Source organism: Symphodus melops, assembly GCF_947650265.1.
Source record: "Symphodus melops genome assembly, chromosome: 13".
Lineage (NCBI taxonomy): Eukaryota > Metazoa > Chordata > Actinopteri > Labriformes > Labridae > Symphodus > Symphodus melops.
Window position 1 is genome coordinate 19,028,606 of NC_136703.1, and position 14,940 is coordinate 19,043,545.

The following is a 14,940-nucleotide window of genomic DNA, read 5'->3' on the forward strand; positions in this document are numbered from 1 at the left end:
GTGTTTATTGCGTCCGCTAAATGCCCTTCCAAAAATGTCACAGAATGCATTTAGGAGAGTAACCAGGGGAACCAACTCATCTAAAGAAGCTACAAAGTGAAACTCGAGGTTAAAACTCTCCAGCGAACCTGAAGGAAACAATTGCTTATGTATATACACATACAGCATCTGTGGGGTCAGAGAGTTGTTTTCTGTCGACCTGGTGAATGTAGGTCCAATATTAACTCTCTTTCAGCCCCGCTTCTGGTTGCTATGAACACCTGAGGGAAATATGTGGCTCATAAGCTGCTAAGTGTTTCATTTTGCTAACAAGCTAATTTCTTACTGTGTCTTTCGTTTGGCGCTGAGTTGGTCTTAACAGCCTTATTTAAAAAGGAAACAGCTGCCTCTTTTTGCTAAAAGTGATACAATGAGTGGTAAGCCAACCAAAAAGGCAAAGTTGCTGAATCCTAAACAATGGGCTGAAACTTTCTATAAAAGCTATAACAGAATTGTTCACAGTTAATGTGAGCAGGGTGCTTCTGATCTCTCAGTGATGCCACCCTAAAAAAATTGGGGTCAAAAAAATCATTAATCTTTGCAGGTGAAGCAGAACAAAAATGATTGTGTGTGTGTGTGTGTGTGTGTGTGTGTGTGTGTGTGCGTTAGTGTGCAAAGTGAGGGTAGGGGTTAAATCATACTTTACTGGTGGATTAGCAGTATGCTGAAAAGAATAGTAAAAATAAGCAGCTGGGGTTAAGATGAGACATTTTTACAAAATGTTAGTCTCACACCTCTCTCTCTCCTTTTGGCAGCTCAATGTCTCATCCTGCAGCTCTTGCTCCATCACCCTATCTTCAGTACAAAATGCACCCTGACTTCTCCCAACTCCTCGTAATACTCCGTCTGTCTAGCTCTGTTTTTGTCCTATCGTGCCCTTAACTTTTCCTTTCCTGTCCTCAATGGCCTGTGTTTTATCGAGTGCAGATGTGATAATATGGGCTTTTGTGTTTACCTGACAGGTGTCAAGGGCATTCTATTTTAGACATTTCCCCTCTTTCTTCACCGCACAAACATACGCACACTCATAAACACACACACTTAAGCTCACACACAGCACAACGTGAGCAGCCCACTGCAGCGTGATGTGTTGTTAATAGGTCTGTCACATGTGACAGTCTGGGAGGATAATCTGTCTCTGAGATTTCTTGTGCAGAGTTGTCACTGGCACATTCATGTCGCGAGAATAAACACATTTGGATCTTGTCACAACTTTTATGGCTCCATAAACAAGGTGACCGCAGAAGAAGAAGGCAAGGAGGCAATTTACTGTAAAAATACACAAGTGTGTGTGTGTGTGTGTGTGTGTGTGTGTGTGTGGGGGGGGGGGGGGGGGTAGAGTGACAAATGGCTAGAAACCATTTGTAAGCTGCATATCAGAATAGAATCAGAGTAAAATCAGTGCGCTCCATCAATGGTGATAAATGCGTAACCATAACCAGGCCAGCTATTCAGACTGTGGGGAAACTCATTAGTTGCTAAAATCATTCACAATTGTGAATATCAAAAACCGTCAGTGAATGATTTGGATAAGAAGAGACTTACCTCTCGATCAAGCCCAGGTGCCACAGTTACGATATCTCCTGTCTCACTGTTTATGGTGAACATGTTGGGGATGGGGCTGTGCGGTGTCTGGGACAGGATTCGATAGCGCACCATCCCGTTAGCTGTGGTGTTGTCATCGGCATCAAATGCAGAGAGGTGCATCACATAAGTTCCTACAGAAGAAAAGATTATTTATCAACAGATAGATCCGTAAAGGCAACACAATATGTAATATCTGCTTCTTTTTTTTAAGCAGGATAAATCAGATCAGAGCAGAGCAGCAGCAATGTTGATTAAAAGATTGAAGGAAATTAATTATAAACTATTTTTCTGATTGTTGCTCCAATCATAAAGTTAATATGTTTGGTGATTCCAGCTTCCAAAAACAGTTTACTCTTTTCTGATTGCAATACAATTCAGTAGAGGGTAAAATATGAGCTTTTGGTGGGAAACCGAGAAGCAATTTGAAGACACTGCTAGTGGTTCTGGTACATTTGATAAGCCTGAAAAACACACGTTTTCTCACTTTAACACTCCCTGGGATCTTACAGCCTGGGTCAGTTCAACCCAAAGACAATAAATATTTATAGACAAAGTCTAAGTCACGCATCTGTAACTGCAGGGGGCTCATCGGCGGCTGCCACCATGCTAGAAAACCTGTCTCAGCCTGGACTCTCTGTCATCCCACCGACAGGCTGAGAGCCGGAGCTGAGCTAATCTAAACAGTTACGTTATTAAAGTATGTTTACCCCAGGTGTACAGATTACAATGTATGTGTAGACATCATTTTGGATATTCTTATGCGACCACTTTTAAAAATATTGACTATTTTCTATCTAATCAAAAGGAAATTAGACGAAGACATGACATTATTCATACACTAATCACCATGAAATAATATTGCATTAATATAAGTTAACAAATGAATGAGATGTTTGATAACCCTTATATATATGTTAATCATAAATTATTGGACACCTGGTGGGTAGATAATTTTCATTCAGACTATAATCACAAGTAGGCACGGACATGTTGGAGAGACTACACCTCCATCCATCCCTGAATGCACCACTTGTTTGCTGCCTCCACACACACTCATAACTCTGTGGGATCACTGCCTGTCACCCAATCTCTCCATCTCGGCCTCTCTCTCGCTCTCACTGTACCTCTCTCGCTGCCGACTCTAATTGCCAGAGATAGTGATATCATGCCAGTGACAGGCCCTGTCCGAGGATAATTGTAACCGCAGCTCCCATTTCAAACTTCATTACATTTCAAAGCAACATTTGTCAATGACTCGGCCAGAGGGAGCACTCTAAAGGCCTCTCAGCGAGACGAGAGAAAAAGCCGACAGGAACAAAAAGAGGGAGAGGAAAAGAGAAACGGAGGACAGACTCCATATTTTGTTTGATTCCAAGCTGGGTGACTATTAGTCCTCCAAACATCACTTTTCCTTTCAGAGATGGAGGGATAGAGAGAGATGAAGAATCACAGTGTGTCACATCGCTGGGGTAATTTCATTAAGCTATACTCTTCGGGGGTTTAATGTGGACCCTTTGTACAGGCGTCCTAAGCTGCGCCTGACAGGATTAGATCCCTGTAATGACTCTTTAATTTGCAAACTAATTCAAGTCTGTAATTGGCCTTCTATTGAAACCACTGGAGCTTTAAATTCTAAAACCCGTTTTTTTTAAACATTATTGTTCATCTGAATGTCACGCATGCCACAGGGACTGTTGCGTGAGGCAAGGCGTGGGGCGGTAATTGTAGAGAAAGAGTGACAGGATAGTTGTATTCAGACTGCCGTCTTCAAAGCACGATATTTGTGTCCCTGTGTTCAATTTTAATGTCGCAGAGGCGTAATGGGGGGATGAAGAGATCCCCCCTCAGTTCCGTCTTTGGAGGTAGTAACAGAGGCGTAACAGGGGCGTGACGAGGTCAGCTGACCCAGCGGGGGAGTGCAGCGTTGTGTATTTGTAAATGTGTGACTGTGTGTGTATGTGGAGCTCCTGCTGTGCCGAAACGCAATGTGAAATCACAAACCGGAGCAAGAATATGACACCATGGCAGAATCAATATGAATGTACTAAGGCGTAATGATGGGAGAGAGGTAAAGAAAAAAAAGAAGGAAAGAAAGAATGAGGAAAGATAAAGAAAGGGAGAGGTAATGAGCACCTGGATAACTCTCAAGATCTCCTCTGGAGCGATAAAATCTGGCTCATCAGGCTCACGCTCGCATGCACACGCATTCAAAGAGCTCATCTCTGTGGTTCTCCCTCTCTCAGGTCAGACATAAAATGACCCGGTGGCGCAACAGCGTGTACATTTAATCCTCAATCTCCTCTCCAGCCTGAGCACCCTCTTTGGTTTATGGTCACTGCTACAGCCGGCTAAATGAGGAGCCGCTGTGGTTGACGGATTCTCCCTCAGCTTGCTAAATCAAAGGGGGAATGGAAAATTCTTTATACCGTCAAGATTCACTGGTGTGGTCATATTTTTAAAGGACTCCAATCTCTGTGGATATACTAGGCGATCTGCTTTCATCTACCCATATCCAAACCTCTCACACGTTCAAGTTAGTTTGATCTTTTAAAATAAATACTGCCGTCCAATGACCACTCCTGCGTCACAATTCATTAACTGTCAGTCGAAGTGCAGCTTCATGCGTTATTACCTGGTTTAGAGCCTTCGTCCACAGAGCCGTTGTAGACCTGATTTTTGAACTCTGGTCTGTTGTCATTCATGTCAATGACAAAGATGTACAAGTCGATGGGGTTCTCAACCTGGTTTCCGTTCATGTCCACAGCATGGGCTCTTAACTGGAAAACACAAGAACACAAGAAATGGTTAGGTTCGTAACCACTTAAGGAGCAGAAAGTAAAGATAAAAATAAATATGTAATGTTAAGTAGATTGTGAGTTCTTGTGTTGGTCGTTGGCTCTTCATTTCATGTCTTATTTATTTGACTTTATGACATTTCTGGTGACTGAGATGTCTTTTTATGGTCATCATTTTGTGTCTCTGATACTTGTCAACTTTTAGGCTTCACAGACCCATTGTGCATGACTACATTGTTCCTTTAATCCCACATGTGTTATGTACAAAATAAATCATTAAATATTGATTTTATTTTCTGGTACAAGGTAGTTTTATCAATCCAGTAAAGATCAATATATTTAAAGAATAGACATCAAAGGACAGTAAATCACAGACAAGTATTGACTTCTGTTAGTTAAGGATTTGATATTGATATTTTTGTCTTGTACAGTTCAGTCCTTTGTGGGTTCAGTATGCTGTTATTTAGTTTTGCTTTCATTACGGTCTCAATTCATCATCATCATTTCTAAAAAGTAAACCTACATTTTTGGTCCACATTGATTGATTTAATTTAAGCTATAAGAACATTTAAACATTATTTGTCTTGGTCACATTGGTTTACAACTGACTCTATCAGGGATGGACAGAACGGGAGAAACAGCATACATTAACCAACAACCAGCCGAAAGCAGGGATTTATTTTTACCCTTCAAGGTAAATACTTCCACAGATAAAAAAAACCCAAAAAACATCTGCACTGTTTTTTTGTATTTGGCATTCAACCCTGCTTATGAAAACATGAGGCTGATAAAATCTGCATTATTGAATAACAAAGTGGGAAAGTTTTAAAAAAAGTTTTGCGAAACCTTCACCACCATATTAAACAGGGTCAGAAGTGGAATAGGGGATATTTTTCTTGCAGTGTAACTGCCGTTGCGATCTCATACTTTCTCCACTTCTTATCGTTTCACTCTTTTAGTCCCACAAGTTGTTATCTCAGCGAACAAACAAAAACAAAAACATCTTCTTTTATTGGAAAGTTGGCTCTGTTTTAAAGACACGGTGTCTGTTTCAGGATCACCGCGTTGGATCCCAGGCCAACATTCTGTCCGGTGTTATTTGACAGCGAGTTTTGAAATCTCTCCACTTCCCTCTGACTACACAAACACAGTCAGCCCATCTCAGATTCAACTCGGCCGAGCTCAGATCAATGGAATCAGCAACAACGGGTTTCTCACAAAGTTTGGACATACTGTAAAATGAGTCCTGGCTGCTTTCTCTCTTATGAAGGACGGACAAAAAGGAAAATAAATGAATTATCAGGAAAAAGGTAGGCTTATATAAATGCGTGTTTTTTTTCCCCGTCTGCATATGTGAAGGTCAAACTATCCAATTGAATTGGCATTTCAAAATGAACTCCTTGCTTCTCTCTACAGCTGCTTTGATTCGCTTTACCTTACATGAGAATGTTTATATTACAAAACATGACTTATTCAGTGATATTCCCGTCAGCGAGAAGCATCAAGGATGTGTAGTTTATTTTATACAAAAGGGGAAAAATTCAGATGCTATCTACACCCTGCTCATGTCAACATAACCGAGGAAATACGAATTCCACTAAAATGTCAGCAATCAATTTAAGGAGAAGGACCAGACATCTGGAATTCTTTGATTTTTGGGACATTCATCTAATGGAAGGCTTAGGGAAGGAAAAATGAAACCGTGTGAGGAGCAGATAGAGAAGAAGGATTTTATGAGCAATATTTGCTAACATCATGTGTAAAGAAAAGGGGACGTTCATCCTTTCACCTGAGCATGCTTGATGGAAGAAAATGCTAGCTGGACACTGCAGGAGCATGAGAGTCAGATAAGTGAAATAGCCTCCAGGCTTGTTGCGGCAGGAAATAGAATAAACAGCGTTCTCCATCGGCTTCTTCCCCTTAGAGAGGTGAAGATACTCTCCTCTGCCGCCCATCCTCTCCTCTTCACACGTCTGCTTCCTCTCCACACCTCCACCAAAATTGTGCCTCCAGGTCCTCCCAGAGGTTAATTTGACTTTACTTTTCCTCTGCATTGTCTGATCCGTCCTGCACCCAATATCCTCCCTGCTGCCATCGTGCATCGCATCTCCCTGTGCTGGAGCTGGCAAGGAGCCAGGCCCCCTTATCTCCACCCACCCTCATCCTTCCATCCCTTATGCACCCACACCTTAATTCAATAACAGAAGGAGTCAGGAGATTACCGCCATGTTTAAAGAAGGCATAATGTAGTTCTGAGTCCACATTAAAGTTATTATCTTGAAAGGCAGGGGGAGAAAACAGACAGTACCAGGCAGCGCGTGGTATTTGGCAAAGCACCATCCTGATAAAGAAAACAGCCAACTGAGAACCTGTGAATGCATCTTGTTACATGGTTAGTTTTGAATCTCAGTCTGCCTTGTCTTTTGAAATAAAAAGTACCAGACTGTAACTTTCTAGTGTCCTTGCATGAAACGGGAAGTAGACAAAGAAAGAGGACAAAGTCAACTCAAATTTTTATGTGTTGATTCTTTTTCAGGATTGCGGTGCTCTGTGTAAACCAAACCGTCCTTGCAGTTCTGGGATCGCGGATGTTTTTTAACCCCCCTTCGTGGCACACTTTAATTGGCTGCCTGTTGCTCTAACAGAATGCACTGTGAGAGGCCTTTAATTGAACTCCAACACCTTTCCTCATTTGTTGACTCGTACATCTTTCCCTCGTCCCATCTGGTTTCTCCTTGCACTTTGTATTCTGCACTAAACTAACACTTTCCCTCCACAACAAACACAGAGTTTAACTTGAACAGCCCTCTTAACAAATCACCTCATTGATTGGGTTTTTTCTCCTGGGTATAAATCTGCTCTGCTTGCACTAGGAGGTAGGGCCTGCCAGAGACGGTAAGTCAGACTAGACCTCAACATAAATACTAGGAAAGCTGCAGGTACAGAGACAAAAAAACAAAAAAAACAGATACTGAAACTTAGAGTGATGAAGCCTGTGCTGTTACTCACTTTATCAATGCATTGGGGCTTTATATTTTGACAGCAAAATAAATGTAATTGTTTCTGAGATTCTAAAGTACTTTGCCAGGTGAATAAAAAATCTCCTTCTCTTAACCAGCATGTAGAGTACAACAGTGAGATGAGATGTAGTATTTTCGATGTTATACCAGCAGAGGCTGAACCAAAGATGACTGTTTAACACACTGGACTGAAAGCACTCTGCAGAATGTCAGTTGACTTTCTGAAGGACACATTGACATTGCAGTGAAAGGAAAGTTTATGGGTATTATGCTTATTTGCTTTCACTCTGAGTATCATATCAAATATTGATTCTAGTCTTATTCCTGTACATCTAATATAAAGCCAGAGATGGGTGGCTCAGCTTTTCATAAAGATTAGCAACTAGCCCAGCTCTGGTGTTAAAAGACTGACTACATGTACTTGGACATTTTAGGTGAGATATATCAAAAGGGGAATCAATTGTTAACATTTGGAGGTACTGTCAGGCAGAAAGCCCCTCTTTCTTAGTCTTTATGCTAAGTTGAGCCGATTGCTGCTCAGAAGGTTAGAGGTGTACACATTAGAAGGATCTTTTCATCATACAAAGAAGACTCATACAGGCACAAAAAGGGAACACACATGATGTTGATTTGTTCTTTTGACACAAATACAAGAGAATGATAAATATTCTAATCTAGCTGTCAGAAAGAAGACAAATAAGAGTACAGCCCAAAATGTACATTCACATCTGACCAGTCGTCCAGGTTTTCATTTTCCTCCAAGGCCATTCCTTCTTCATAAACAGTGAGTCTTTTAGTCATTGTGAACTGTGACAGGCACTGCATTATAAAAGTCTAAAAGTCAATACAAAAGCACTGTGACTGTCTGGGAGCTGAAAGATTCATTCATTCTCTAATAAAGGTGTTAACAGATGCTTTGCACATCTCTACACCTGCAGAATGTGAGTGAATGAGGGACATATTCACAAACACACTTTTATGAACATAATGGATCCTGGCAAGGGATCAAAGTCCAAAAACAACACACACACACACACGCACACACACGCACACACACACACACACACACACACACACACGCACACGCACACGCACACACTTTCAATGTTTGAAATCGACATTGTTATGCTGAACTAATGTATGATGAAATAATCAAACCACTTCTTCACCAGCTGTCTGTTATGTCAAACATGTTTTCAATAATTACAAAAAGATTTAAGGGACATCTTCGTGAGCACATCTTTTGATGAATTCAGAATATTCTACGTTAGTTTTTCATCTCTACACTAAAGTGTATGCGTCACTGTCCAAAAGTCGCTGGCATGTGGCTGGATACATTAGCCCAAAATCAGCAGCAAATTAAGAGGGCATGCCATGACAGCTGTCACTCATTAAAACAATGGAAGTGAATGAAGGTGATGCAGATGAAAGAAATACTCCCATTGAGAGGTACTGAACGCTTTCCTTTGGTACTATCAGGTTCCACATGTGGGTTTCACAAATACTACTGTAAGAAAGGTAATTATTCTGTTGAGAACCACTAAAGAAACTTTTTTATGATTAAGTCCCCCTTTTGTTGATAGAGATGTAGTACACATGTGTCAGAGTGACTTGTGATGTCAGCGGGTTAACTGGCTGTATATTAAGGTGTTTAAAGGGCCTTGTGTGTGCATGACGGTGAGATAGAGAGAGAAAAACACTCACGTGGTAAGAGGAGCGATGTTCTCGATCCAGAGGTTTGGTGACAAACATCTTTCCAAGCACCGGGTCGATGTTGAACACCTCGTTCGGGGGCTGATCTGCTCCCACCCCTGTGATGCTGTATCGGATTGAGATGTCCTGGTCCTGATCTGAACGGATCTGCATCAGAGAAACACAGAGCACTCAGTTGTACTGTGTAATGTAGAAACACGTAACTTTCTTTGTCTCTGTCTCTTCTCTTAATATGGTTTCCACCGGCAACCTGCAACTTTTGGTTTGTTTTTTATTCAAGACGCAGTTTTTCTCTTTTTTTTCCTTCTTTTTTTTTTGATGAACAGCCCCGGAGTTTCATCATTTTGTACTGCAGGAAACGGGATATTGCATATAATCGCTTGAAACCTGCACGGAACACACAGGCACACACAAATATATATATACAGATTCATTGTTTTCATCAAGGTTGGCATTAATACCTTCTACATATTCAAGGATTCCATTAGCGTTGCTGCAGGGAGCATTCTGTTATACAGAATGGGACTGTCTCAAAAGAGAAAATTTAATTTCACATTTTAGGGGGGGGGGGGAAATGAAATCAACAGATACTTGCTGTTAAATATGAGAGTCAGGTAGTGATTTGTTATGATTTACTGGGGCAGATCTGGGATTACGGATGTGTTGTGAACAAAATTGACAATTAAAGGGGAAAGCAAATATGAGCTTTCTGTTGTTGTCTAATAAGAAAAGCCACAACAGACAACACAACAATAAATGCACTCTGAGGTGGCAAAATTAGGCCTGAAGAAAATAATTGTCTCAAATGTAGGGGATTATGCAAGAAAAGAATTATGTAATAACTGTAAGAGATGGGGAGCATAATGTTCTTTAAGAAATAGGCCCGTATTTGGGGTCAGCCTTCCTTTCCAGATAGACAGCTAATAGGTGCATTAACTGCACTGCTGAGCCTGTGATTTGGGTTGAAGTGCTGTGTAATTGGGACTCATTTGGTGGAGTTTTTCAATCTTGCGCCCAAATAGAGTCCGAACCTCCGAACATCCCATCCCCGTCCATTAGCTGCATGACATCCCGTGAACATCAGCTGGTGTATCAAAATGACTCAATCATGCACTTACTTCAGTATGCGGGAACATACTGTACTCAAATACACAAACACACACACTGAGCAATGGCGGCATTTTCTAATAATCAATGACTTTTTCAGGGATAGAGCCTGAGTGCAGCAGAAGAGGAAGAGTGTCCAAAGTTGTCTCCATCTTTCACAACTTGAGGAACCAATTTAGCCCTACTCTTGACACACCAGCAATCCTGCCCTGCCGAGAAAAATAGCTGGAGCAACTAACAAGGACGTACATACAGTATTAGACAGGTGCCATCCTGACTATCTGCAAGTGGAATGTGAACCTGTCTCCATCCCTGACAATCCCATTAGCACGTTTTCCCTTTTTCTTTCTTGCCATCTGCGTCAACATCGCCATCAGCTCTCTCTATCAGAAAGACCTTTTTGATATGTGTTTTCCAATCAAACAAATGTGAACAGGTATAGACACTGCAAGCTGTCACAACATCTATCAAATGCTATTTGTGTGTGTCTGTATGTGTGTAGTCTTTGGGGAATAGTGGTGAGGTGAACGTCAGAATGCTGTGCACATCCCTCCATGAGTTCCTGTTGACAGCTATGATAATTAACGAGCTGCAGGCATCCACTGCTATTACTTCAAAGAAACTCTTCCTGTTAAACACCAGCAAACTAACAAATAACCGGCCAGCAACTTGGCTGATCTCTCAATGTAGCGCCATTACCCTCCTCTACAGACGAAGCAAAGAGGCTGCAGCGAGTCGACTTCACCTACCTCTCCTGTCGCATTAGAAAATACAAGCAATTATTACACATCCCACTGCCAAACTGTCTCCCCTGCTCATTCATCCCCCCATTTCTCCTCCCCTCTCCTTGTCTCCTCTTTCCTCTGCCCTCCCTTTTCCTCTCCAGCTCCGTCCCACTCATTTCCGATACTCCCCTTTCCTCTCATCTCTACCCCCTCCACCACACGCTCTCATCTTTCTCCCTCCCTCTCTCTTTCTTTGCTTCAGGTCTCTGCAGGGACAGAAGCCATGCGTGAAAAATGAAATTACTTCAATCCGTTGGCCTTGGCAGTGGCATATAAATCCTCACCAGTTAGGAAGTGATAGCTCTCCATAATTCCATTTGGGTTTTCCCCGCCCCCCTGATTTCCCACCCGTTTCCAAGTTGTTCCTGCTTGGGGGGGAAAAGAGATTCAGCTGCATGTTTCCAGAGTCATTCCAGCCAATTAGCTCTCCCTCCCACAACGTTCAAGTAAACCCTTTTTCAGAACTATTGAGGGAGGGCGCCAGAATACTTTTCCTCATCTGTTTCTACTATAAATATTTGTGCAGCGTTGTACGCACACTTATTTGATATGAGTGTGCACGATTAGGCTTCATGACTGAGAGTAAAAGTACATACAGTACATGGTAACGCATGAAGGGATCCAATCATGGATGTGAAGGGATCGAATCCACTTGCTGTTCCGGCATGTTATCAGTTTCCTCCTTTTATCTCAGAATAGTATGACAGGCTACATGTCATTTTAAAAACGAGCAGCTCTCACTATCATTCTGCCATTTTAGCTTCATAAAATGATGGAATGGGTTTAAAAAATTCACACCATGAAGAGCTTCTCCTAACTGAACAAGATTTTTTTTTTTCATTTCCTTTAATGAAATGAGGGAAACACTCTCTCTTACCTCGTCTGACTACAATGCAATCTTGCACCTCAAACTAAACCAAACTAACAGACACACACACACACACACACACACACACACACACACACATAAAATTTCTCCCCTGGGTAATAAGTAACAAAGCATTTCATTTTCAAGAGCTCCAGTGATTATCAAATACAGTGTTTCAGTTGTTTCTCTCTGTGTGTTATTTCCCCTTGTGATAGTTTGCGTGCATGTGTATCTATAGGGGAGCAAGAATGGACGGGACCCGCTCAGCAAACAGAGATTGATAATGCAAGACTCAGAGGGAGAGAGAGGCAGAGAAAGAGAGTCATGACTGTATCATCCAGCATCAGAAACCAGACACTGTCTAAATGACCTATTTGTCGATGGATCAAAGCAATTCCCTTCATTACTGACAACTTGTCTGCTTCTTAAGGAGATCTTATCAGTGAGCTTAGCTCCCTTCTGCCAGGCAAAACTGAATCAAATGAGGAATTATCATGCTTCTGGGTCTTCGGGGAAACAGAGACGAGGAGATGAAGAGAGGAGAATGAATAACACAAGGAACTGGGGTGCAGAGGAATTAATTCTCATTTAAAAATTCATGTTAGCTAAAACCTTAGTTAAAACTTCCCAATGACTACCATTTACCGTAGATGTTTCATTGTGCTGCAAGTTTGAGATATAAACCATTACATATCTTTCTATATATCTTGAATGTACTATATATATATATATATATATATATATATATATATATATACATAGCAGTGGTACAAAACCTCCAGAGGGTTACACTCATAAAAAGCGAGTTCATAAAAAGTAGACGTTTATAATATTACTACACAGCAATAAGGTGGGGTTTGAAAAACGATTAAAAACGCCTTCCAATAAAAGCCCATCTGATGAAACGACCAAATAAACCCCAGCCTTATAAAAATCATTTGAAACATCCTAAGAGAGATAACACAAATTTACGGCAATAAAATCACAATCAATATTTTTATATTAAACAAGAATCCCATCGCTATTTGGGAGTGAAAGGGGTCGGTCACAGCCACGAAAAAGAGAGTTATCAACTGACTCTGCAGTTCAGATCCACAGAGTCTTACAGTTTGAGCTCATTGTTTTGGCTAACTTTTAGTGCTTTACATGTCAGTGTTGGCCATAAGCAAAATGTAGTTCAGTACGATTTTCTAAAATTCACCTGTACACAATCTGAAAAGCTCTAAACACCACAATAAGAGGTTGCCTGCCAAAGATAGTTTTACATAAAGCTTGAGCAACTGAAAAGGTGTAAGTTAATGCAGGACTTCAACATTTTTAAAATCATTTAAATTTAGCTGCATGTCCTGCCATATTTGCTAAATTTCCACCCCAAATGTGGAACCTCAGAAGACAGCAGATGTTCAGTTGTTTGCATAATTCTTGTCTGCCTCCTAATTTTCTTTACATGCTAACAAATATGTTGTGAGAATTCGTGTTTGAAAACTTAATCAATGGTTATTTTTGTAGTTGTAAGACCGGCTTGTAGGATCTTTTTAAATCACTTTTCAATCTTTAATGAATATTCATTTGTGTAGCGCTAATTCATGACAAATGTTATCTTGAGACACTTCACAAAAAGTCGATAAAAGATCTTTATTATTCAATATTTTAAAAGAGCACTTGTTTGGGCATATTGGCATGCAAACTGTAAATAAGAAGTAAACCCACAGTTGTCTTGATGTAAGTAATCTTTAAAGAGGATTTACATTTGTTTGTTTAAACCCTTAAAAATGATCTACTTGTTATGAACAACGAGTATACGTTAAAGTGTGTTCTCGAGTACGTTCAAGTGTTGTTCAGGGTTGTTGATGTTTTTCATTATCATATTGGCCATTTGAGATCAGTGAAATACAGAAACACATGTTGACAATGGTGTTGTTCAACAGTAGTTTAGTTTAGTTCTTTTACCGTTCACTTTATTGTGTTTAGCAGACAGTTCACCTTGGTTGGCCAGATGAAAGCCCAATTCAGACATCATTCACTATTTAGAGTGTTTCGGTTATTGCTACGGTAAATAAAGAAACATCCTTTAGAAACCTTAAACAACTGAGTCTACCTGCTCTGCTTTGCGATGTAACTTAACCTTGTATTTGCTGGCTCTTACAGGGCCTCTCTGCCTTATGTGATAGCAGAGGATTTCTTAGCATATTACCAGTGCATTTGTTTGCCTCAGCATTCAAGCTTTCCCTCAGCCCACACAACTCTCACCATGATTAAGAGAGAAGGCACTGGATGTAAACGAAGGGGAGGAACATGGAGAGGCTTAGCGCTCCAGTATACGCAGTGTGAAAAAAGAATTGTCTGTGTTCTCAGACACTGTCAAAGCCAGTATATACTCATTATGTTTACATGTCGGCTCTCCTCAGTACAGAATGGAAGTGCTGGGAAAGTGAGGATACCAGAAAAAGAATATCAAAAGAAGGCGGTTAAAGTCCAATCCTGGTGCTTTTGTCACAGAAATATTAAAGCAGATAGCAGGTTTGTTTACTAAACCAAACAAGGAAATAGAAGGAAGAGGTTCTTGTATAAATGATGGATGAGGAGATGTATGTGTGCCAGCCAGATGGATGAACTTGAAAAACAAGTGGGTCTTTCATTCAGTGGTGCCCATCCATCCATCAATCTTGTTAAAACCCCCCCCCAAAAAACGGTCTACCTACCTGACAAAACATTGCTTGTAAAACATTTAGCTTCCTGTCAAAAACATGATCAAAATCAATCAATATCAGGGCCTGAGAAGAACCACAAATGAGCTTGAAACAATGGTAGTGCTTTACTTTGTAAGCGCTCTTAAACTTTGATGAACATAAAAACTCAGCAACAGACTAACTGAAAGAAGGCTTTCTATTTGTTTCCTTTAGTGGGTATCATTTAAAACATCTATTATACATGCAGGACATTACATATTCTAATTGATCTTCTCGCTCACGGAAGCCTTTGAAGTGTAAGTATGGCATGTCCGCGATAAGCTGCAGTTTAGTATG

The 14,940-nt window shown here is 40.7% G+C and overlaps 1 protein-coding gene across 3 annotated transcripts in view; it reads right to left on the reverse strand.

The window, feature by feature from the left end:
- The window catches only part of LOC306833603 (cadherin-4-like), a 209,579-nt gene that overhangs the window by 26,420 nt on the left and 168,219 nt on the right, over positions 1–14,940 (reverse strand). For all 3 annotated transcript variants that reach the window (XM_079358979.1, XM_079358980.1, XM_079358978.1), the window contains 3 exons: positions 9,146–9,301; positions 4,259–4,403; positions 1,585–1,757 (listed from right to left, as the gene is read on the reverse strand). In XM_079358979.1, the coding sequence (XP_079215105.1) occupies positions 1,585–1,757; positions 4,259–4,403; positions 9,146–9,301 (474 nt within the window). The remainder of the gene's footprint in view (positions 1–1,584; positions 1,758–4,258; positions 4,404–9,145; positions 9,302–14,940) is intronic.